General features: G+C 37.9%; 1 protein-coding gene across 2 annotated transcripts in view; it reads right to left on the bottom strand.

Annotated features, from left to right (window-relative positions):
• Positions 1-4,984: 4,984 nt before the first annotated feature.
• HS2ST1 (heparan sulfate 2-O-sulfotransferase 1) overlaps positions 4,985-9,560 on the bottom strand; it is a 121,807-nt gene continuing 117,231 nt past the window's right edge. For both annotated transcript variants that reach the window (XM_061633566.1, XM_061633567.1), the window contains 2 exons: positions 8,972-9,129; positions 4,985-7,464 (listed from right to left, as the gene is read on the bottom strand). In XM_061633566.1, coding sequence (XP_061489550.1) covers positions 7,238-7,464; positions 8,972-9,129 — 385 coding nt within the window. In that variant the 3' untranslated portion in view covers positions 4,985-7,237. The remainder of the gene's footprint in view (positions 7,465-8,971; positions 9,130-9,560) is intronic.

Genomic DNA, 9,560 nt, shown 5'->3' with positions numbered 1-9,560 from the left:
ACAGTAAGCTGTAAGAACTTACTCTGCATGTATGCTTCATGAATTCACTATGCAACTGGTTTCAACTCAGGTGGGAACAATACTGGCCCATCTGAAAGGGTTATTGTAAAATATTACAGCAAAGCATTTTGTACACTTGAGAACAACTATGTAGGTAGCATTATTGTAACATAAAAACCCAGCCTTTCATAAGTCCTGCAAGAAAAACTCTTTATGCTGTTATTTGTTAAGTCTTACCCTTATTTGCATATGGAAAACCAATTCATTTTGTATTTGAGCAGGTTTATCTGAAATGCCAGAAAGACAATTTATGATGATCTAATCTATTCAGTATCCAGCACTTTGAAAAAGATGCTGTCACGTTCTGCGTCAAGACTATTATTGCTTAGTATATTAGTGCAAGAGCCAAAACAGACTGAGAAGTATTGTTTTGTGTAAAGAAGAAATATTTTTCTAACCAACAGGATCTTCTCAGTCCACCAATACTAATCTGTATTCAGGACTTCCTCTTAAGAATGTGTTCCCTGGCCATATGACACCCTCCCCGAGCTGTGCTCTCTTCCCAGATCTGTCTACAGCCCGCCCCAAATAGATTTTTCTACATTTGCCTGACTGAAATACTGTAGACAGAGTTATTGAACCATTGTATAAAGGCCCCATCTGAACTATACATTTAAAACAGTATCCTATCACTTTAAACAGTCTTGGTTTTCCCCAAAGGATCCTGGGAACTGTAGTTTGTTAAGGGTGTTGGGAGCTGCTAAAAGACCCCTATTCTCCTCAAAACTACAACTTCCAGAGTGGTTTAACCATCAATCCCTTTTCTACAGAACTCTGAGAATTGTAGCTCCTCAAGCAATTCAGCCTTTTTGGCCCATACATACTTGGAAGTAGAACATCTCATGTGTAGTAGAAAATCCAAATTTCACTTGCTTTGAGAATCCAGTTAAAAGTATGTGAATTATCCTGCAATCACATTCATTTTAAATAGCTTAATGCTCAAAGGGAGAAAACAACTTGAAAGGGCACCATCTAAAACCAACATATTTATATATATATTTTGGCAAACTCTTGCCTGGCCCCTTTAATTTTGATGGGGTTACACTGGGTTATTATCAGAAGTTGAAAGGTCCCGAAACTATCGTTTTGAATCCACAGGTGTTCTTTGTAGCGTCTATTTTTTTTTAATAAAGCGTATTATTTGTTTTTTTAAAATTAGCCCATATTGTGAGTTACTACATCTGTGCTATGTGGTAATGAAACCAGGGGGAGGTCACAGCAGGAGGGGGGGACTTCAGCATGAAGAAAACATCTGGATATTGCTTTTGAGATTTACTTGCAGCTTCTTATATTTTATTAAGAAATGAAATAAACTTACATTATGCTCAATTGTAGCACCCAGGAAAAAATGATACAAGCAGAAAAGGCCTATTCTGAACAAACATTATTTCCTCAACAAGTCTGGGGATATTCAGCAGATTTGTGAGACAGCATCTGTTTTTAAGAGTTTTGGAAAACCATGATATAATAAAAAAATGTGCATGTTTTCTTTTACAGGATGCAAACATTGTACACTGAGGTATCGTCATGTTCCTTAGTAATTACTTAAGTGGCTCCTCATTTCAAGTTAGGGAAATTGTACCAATTTTACAGGGCATGCAATTGCCCAGTTATAAAGCGTAACAAGATATATGGCACTGCACCTGTGGGGGAGGGGGTAGCAGAGTTGTTTGTAGAGTGGATTCTACATTTAGTCTGGAAATAACCAGACTACCCTCCTTTCATCTCCTCCCCAAGCTAGCAGTAGATTTAACCTTCAGGAGTCTCCTTGGCTGGATGTACAGGTCATCCTAAAAAGGTCTGAAACTCCATACGACAGTTGTTTCAGCAATGAAATGCTGACGACTAAATATTTAGGAACTATCCCATTAAGAGATCAAAGCAAGCACTTAAAGTGGAGTCAGCTGACTGTCCCACAGCTACAAAGACAGCTGCAGCAGAGAACGTTAAGATCTCAGAACGTTTATAAAGGTTGCATTGATGCATTACCGCTTCTGGGTAACAAATGTAGGGGGTCACATTGCCTCAGTCACATGTTGTCTTTTTTCTCTCAAAAGATAGCTAACTTTTACAGAAAACAGAACATTTCAAGAAGGCAGTAACAGGCTAGTGTGTATGTCTAAGCCTCAAAACAAAAGCCTCACTGTTCTTCAAAACTAGGATAGGTTCCCGAGTCCAAGTCAGGATTTAGCACCGCAGCAGCTGCCACCACCTGAAAGTCCTGTTCAAGCCTGTACTGGTAATTGGGGCTAGATCAGTCCCAGTGAAGAAAGTCAGGATTGGATAGGCCAAGGATATATGTACTGCTGGCAGGAAGGTGGTGGCTGCTCAAGCTCCGCAATCCTAGTTCCAAGTTAGCTGGTCTCTAGAGCCCTCACCCTAATTTGGTGCGCCTGGGTTTTGGCCCTGAGTTTTGCTCCACCTATTAATGATTCCCCAAGGTCTAGTGATGCCAGATAGCTTGAGTTTTAACATAGCCTGCTCTCACTTTGACTGCCTTAACTGAATATGTATCGGTTTCCATTTGAACCTCTTAAAAGCATGGACACTCGCTCCATAGCCAGCCCTGCCACCATTTATTCACTCAGCTAACTAATTATGTAATTAACACAAGGCTCCTAGACTTGTCTACTTGTACATTTCTAGACAAGGGTTTCACTGCACAGAATGTAAAGTCATACCCTGTTCGCGGCTGTTTAAATGGAACTGTGATAAAAAGAGATCACCCCTGCAATATTTATAGTTTTAAACTCAATCTTCGGCATTTCCATATTGACTACCAAAAAAGATCTGAACAGGGTGGTTCATGACAGATGCTCTTGGAGGTCATTGATTCATAGGGTACGCCATAAGTTGTAGTCAACTTGGAGGCACATAACACCAACAACCAAAAAAGGTATTGTGAATATTTGATTTTTTTTCTTAATAATAATAAAAAAAAGATGCCAGACTCTCCTCCCTCTTTCTCATTGGACAGTTTATTTTATATATCATTTGCATCAGGTAATCAACTGAAACAGTTCAACACCAGAAAGCTCTCAGCAAAATATGGGGGGAAATGAAGTAATTAACTCAAACAGATGTGACAAAATGGTTTGAAATTTGGGAGAGTATTGCACAACTGAATCAGTATGTGAAGAGAAAGGAAAAACCGAGTGAGCATCTTCTAACATGGACTGTGAGGAAAAAAGGCACTATTTAGCTGTGTGTATTAAAAAATGAGGCACAATCCATGTTCTCAAAATTACATTCAACACTGCTTCTGAAATGCTTAAACTAAGTGTTACACAGAAACTATAAGCTTTATTTTCTAGAATTTCAGTATGAGAGAAATACAAGCATCTAAACAGATTTTTTAAAGCAAACCTGTTATAAAAATCTTTACAACAAGTGCTTCAACTTATAAATAGGTTCCACAAAAGTTTACTTAGCTACATGGGCTTAAAATAGGATATCTTCTGGCTGCTGATCATAGATTACACTTTTTCCTTAAAATCTCTTTCTAGTTTGATCTCTAGTACTTGCAAAATGCTCTATGTTTAAGAGCTAACTTGGCAGTTCGTGATACAAGTGTTTCAGCATGCTTCCTCTGCAGCATAGTTTAGGCACTATACATACATCTTTCATACAAAACATTTCCAGTGCCATGTGGTATGTATAAAAAAAAAAGCTACAACTTGATCTACTTCAGAGAGAAGCCAATGCTTGCCTGTATGTCAGAAACACACATCATGTGTGAGCAGGGCAGCTATTGCTTTGGTTTCTCTTCAGATCATAGACATCTTTTGACTTTTACAGGATTACTGGATTGCATTCCACATAATTTTCTATGTGCTGCAAATGAGAAAAAAATCTGAATACTCTTTCTGTTTGTAATGTTTTGCTTTGGGGAAACAATGTTTCAAAGAATTCAGAATATTCTGAAAAATGAGGGTTGGGAGGGAAGGATTTAAGGAACTGTTGTAGCAAAGTCCAGAGCATTTCAGTCATGAGGGAACGGCATAATACCCCCGAGACCTAAGCCCTGACTAACCTCCCTCTTACTACTGAGATTCAAGCAATGAGGCTTCAAAACTCCTCCTTGCAGCTCATAAGGACTAGAGACTGGCTTTTAAATAATTGTTGCACTTGCAAAGCAGAACATGTACAACACAGAACATAAAACAGCCCTGGATAAATCATTATTTTCTAAACCTTTAAATACTGTCAATATAAGTACAAGTCACATTTCCAGTTACTTCTGGAAACTTGTATGTTTAAGTGTTTAGATACCTGGATTTCACTTTGTAAACATTAACACCTTTATTCAGTGCTCTTTAAAAGTAGTTTACAACCGCTTCATGAAAAGAGAGAAAATAAAGAACAGATTAATTGAAGATGGTGCAGCATGGGTTCCAATTAGAAATGTTTCTAATTTCTGCAATGTCTTTTAAAATTGGACCGGCCTCTTTTTCAGTTCTACATCATTTTATCCAGCTAATCAGAACTAAAGCATCATTAGAGACATCATCATCTTCGGTTGGAGTGGTATCCAGTTATGTTGTCTCCTGAAGCTGAATATAACTCAAGAAATTTTATTTATGACTAAGGATAGCTGAGCTAACTCATATACAACTGCTGAAGTATGTGCTTAAGATGAGCACATGGGAACCCCAGAAGTTTCTATTTTCATTATCTTCTTACTGCCTATTTTTTGTTTGCGACACTGCTGGTGCAATCTTATGTATGTTTACTCAGAAGTAAGCCGCACTGTGTTCATTAGGGCTTACTGTACACATGATAGCCTTAATATCTAATATAACCCTGACCTACCAAAGCCATTTCTATAGCCAAACCCTAAATATCTAACATCTAATTCAGCCTTTCCCAACCAGTGTGCCTCCAGATGTTGTTGGACCACAACTCCCATCAGCCTCAGCCAGCATTGCCAATGGTCAGGAAAGATGGGAGTTGTGGTCCAACAATATCTGGAGGCACATTGGTTGGGAAAGGCTGATCTAATTAATACACACACACACACCTTTGTTTTGAGGGCATGTCCATACAGTGGATATTTTACCAGGAATGATATTCAACCCACTCTGTCCCATGGCTCTGAGTCAAAGTATCCATATTCCATGTTTGGAAATCATTTGCACAATCATACTTTGAGGGGTATTACTTGCTCCATGCTACACTACCCTTAGTTTTTGAGGCACTACCTCATACTCTCTTCCCAACATGTAAGACTCAAATCAGCAGGCTTACTACACAGCTATCAGCCTGGGTGATCAAGATTTTAGTTGTGCTCTAAGCATCAACACCTGAGGTTGAACACATTGGTTCACAAGCTTGCTATATTTTAAGTAATCAATTGGTCCAATAACAGTATATTTTATTTTCCTATGTCTCATTTACCAACACAGCTACAAAATACTCTGGCTCATGGTAATGCAAGAAAAAGAATGAAGAACAACATAAATGAGTGCTAACTGAAAAGAAAAAAAACTGCTTAGGAAGGCAGTGCTATTTGTAAATCTCTAAGAGGAAGGCAAAATAAAGAACAGAGCAAATTAAAAGCTTTACTTAATAGTCTCATTACCCTTTTTTAATAGGATCATGTTTTTGGCATAAAAACATCCAGTTTATAGACAACTAACCTCTTTCTGTTTGTATAGCAGATACACAATTTTGGTAAAGTTCTATCAATACATTTACACTGCGTTTTAACAGCCTACAGAATATGAAGTTCAAAGGCTGAATTAAATGAACTAAAAAAAATCTGCAAACTTTAATACTCATTTTGAAACTAAAACAAAAACATCCCAGTAAAAACATATGCAGCTAGGGAATTTGAAAAACAGCAACTTTTCTAGAATTTGGTTAAAATGTAGTTTCCCAGTATCCAACCAACTGCTACACAACCTCATGTATAGAAGTTCTATAAGGTGCTAATCATGGCAAATGCACATTTGCTGAAGTAACACAAGGCAGTGTCATGAATATACTGACGTCAATTTCTTTGTATCTCTTGGCCACATGCTTCCGTTTTCCTTTTCCTTTTCAGCATGATAAAAGGATGTAGATTAAGTTTTTTGTAAAGGGGGCTCCTGGACAGACACACTATGTATTTAAAGTTGTTGAGGTCATTGAAGTGCATTTCAGTGATGTCCAACTCAAAACTGGAATTTGAACAGCAGATGGGATGCTTTTACTTCACTTATAGCAAACCTGGTGCAAAAACAGTTTAAACTAGTTGTATGTAACCTTTTGGTCCAAATACATAAAATATGCATTATTTACAGCTTTTTATTCCTTTTGCAAATGCAATGCTTTAAAACACATTATAAAGCACTTTAGTAAAAATATTCTACAAGTAAAAGTATCTAAGTAGGAAACCCCTAACCATACCACAGCTCACTAATTGAGTCATAATATGGATTCCCCAGTAGTTCTTTATCGTACAAAGAATCCATGGAACAAGGATACAGAATTCACTATTTGTTTTATATTGATGTGCAGGTAAAAGCCAGCTTTTTAAGTTTTCCCATCATTAGTTGGAAGTACATAGGATATTAAAGAAATTGCTTTGATTTTTGACATTTTGTCAATATCACTATGGAACTTGACTTTTTAAATACACTGATGATCAATTTAGCTTCTTAAAATGGAAACCCACATTGATAAAATATGGGCAAGTCCAGCTGCAGCATTTCGCAGAAGAACAAGATCGAACATGATTCATGTGATACGGATTCACAATAACAAAGCACAGATGTCAGCCAGTTATTAACATTATTCGTAAATGTATACAACCCAAATCTTCATGTTGAAGTTAGGGAACCAAAAGCTTCCTCTTCCCAGGAGGTCAAGTAGAATAAGCTGTTCTATGAATAAAAGGAGCATAAAGGGAAGCCTTTCATCTTTACAGTTTAGGCAACATAACTGTTAAGTAGTTAATTTCAAAATGTATAGGTAGGCTTCTGCAGGCGTGGAGTAGCAACCTTCTTTGAGAACATTAAACTGAAGTTTATACTTTTGGATCACCAACATATCTAGTCCGTAGCCATTCTTTGAGCAGCCCACAGAGCTCAAGAATGAGGGGTCTCAGTTGGTGCACCAGCAATCTACAAGTTGGGACTGAGATAAAGGATGTGACCCAAAGGTTTAGTCCCTAACCTAAAAAGATGCACTGTTCTTAGTTCGATTTAGGGTAGATCTTTTCATAGAAAAAGTTTTGTGCCAGAATGTACAATTCTCCATCTTTTTCCCGAACAGCATGTGCTCTGACAAACTGAAATTGCTCCAGTGCAAATTCATAGAACTCATTCTCCATTTTCCATATTTCAGACTGCTGCAGCTTTGCAATGGTTTCTTTTGTGGGGAGTTTTTTCTCTGTTGTCTTCCTAAGATGAGACTTCTTGCCTAAAAGCAAAATATAAAATCATAATTTCACTTTGCCTTATAGCTGGAATGTTCCCAGAAGTGCACAACATAGATCAAGAAAGGTTTGTATGTGTCCATGTGTGTGTGCGAGAGCGTGCACACACACACAGTATTCTATAGTCAGCAGGTTGCTAAATGGGTACATAAAGTGACAGAACTTGGGCCAAGATTTATTAAGCCTCTGGGACTGAGAAACTGGAAGCTCTGACATTTAGGATAAATGCATTTGCATTAGAGTACTCTTATAGTGCACATTCCTCCCACGGTTTAAAGAGCTTAATTATTAAAACCATAAAGAGGAAGTGTTTGCATTTCCTCACATCACATCCATTTAAGATATCTATTTCAATCATGATTAATGCCTATTTGGAAATTCAGTGCTATTGATGATAAAGTTAGTAAAAACACATATTACATAACAATTGGGCAGACAATTTGTTTCACTGGATTCCATGCAAGCTCTCACATGATACAAGTGTTTTATCTTCTATTAACAATTTTCTTTTAAAGGCAAGGTGGAAAGTGAGTCATCCTTGACATTTGTTGTAGGAATATACTGTTAACATTATACATGCTTACAATATAAACATACCTCTTATTTCTATTAAGCCAGGTCTCAAGGTTCCAACACTCTAAAGCAGTAGTCAACGTTCTCCAGATATTATTGGACTACAACTTTTCATCATCCCTATTGGCCATGCTGGCTGGGGTTGATTGGAATTGCAGCCCAACAATATCAAGTGGGCACCACATTGGATACCCCTGCACTACCCCAGAACATAACTAAGAAACAGAACCCAGAGTAAACATAGGTTTAGAGGAGCAGGCTTTATTCTCAAGGGTCAGTAAGTCCTTAGGGGGACAGGAAGCACTTCCATTCCTATTCTTACTTTACATTGGATGTTCTTCTACATACACAAGCCACAATGAGTTTATTAAAGCAGGCAGATCAGCAGATTAAGCAATGTGAGCAAGAGAAGATCCTACAACTCATCATTCAAATATGTACTTTATGTTTAGAAAGAGAGAATAAACCCAGTCTGATCCCACATTCTTCTACAAAAGTGGACTTTGCATATTTGCTCAGATTCCTGATACCAAGAAGGCAGCCATCCCTCTTCCTTCTGTCCAGCAACCAACACATCAATTCTCTGACTGAAAACCACAGACCCATCACACACAGTGAAACTAGTTAGTATTTGGAGCCCAACAAGGACATGGCAGTGCAGTTTGTACTTCAGTTAGCTTCTCAGCTACAGGTAGGGAGAAGCCCAGTGGGCAATACATGCATGCCCTGGATGCAGACTACACAAAAGAGAAAACTGAAAATAGCACTGGAATTGCACATGCACCAACGTGGGTCATCCGTTTCTTGAGGGACGTAAATGGACCACTGGAAAACTGCTCATTCATATCCTAAAGGTTTTTGTGAAACATTAACATTGAAAAAAGATGAAAATGGCCTGGTGGATGGCTATGTAAATACCTGTACGATATAGTTCTGTAGCACCCCTGAAGAAGCGGGGCAAAGATGCCTCCAGCAACATAATAAAGTCTTCAAGCTCTTCAGTAACTCCCACTAGGAAATATTCATTAATCAAGTTGTATTTGGCTTGTTCCAAAGCCCATCTGCTTCCCACATTCCTAAAATGATAAAAAGTAATTACAGGAAGGTTTTGATGTCTGCCAAGAATTTTGGTTCCCTTCATTCAGATATTCTCACACCAGGCTAAAAGAATGGCTTAGCTGTTATCTTTGCACAGGCAAGAAAACAAAGTTTCAGCCACACACATTTTTAATTTCCTTTGCTTTTTTCCCTGCTCCCCACTTTTTGCTCTCTTTGCTGCCTAGGTTAGATGTCAAAAGATTTATGGCTCTGATTTCTAACTTCTTGATAACACTAATGCCTTTTTCAAGTGTGCTGTGCAACTATTCAATATGGAAAAATTTGCTGTTGTACCAAAGTGTTCAAGAATATCAATTTTGATGTAGCATAAAATCAGAAACGGAAAGGCCCACTTGAACTTTGCACCGGTCTTCCATGACAGATTGTAGCATATCTGCTTTTTAGCAAG

This window comes from Rhineura floridana, chromosome 6, assembly GCF_030035675.1.
Source record: "Rhineura floridana isolate rRhiFlo1 chromosome 6, rRhiFlo1.hap2, whole genome shotgun sequence".
NCBI classification, from domain to species: domain Eukaryota; kingdom Metazoa; phylum Chordata; class Lepidosauria; order Squamata; family Rhineuridae; genus Rhineura; species Rhineura floridana.
The sequence above is the reverse complement of the archived record's forward strand: the minus strand, read 5'-3'. Positions and strand labels throughout refer to the sequence as shown.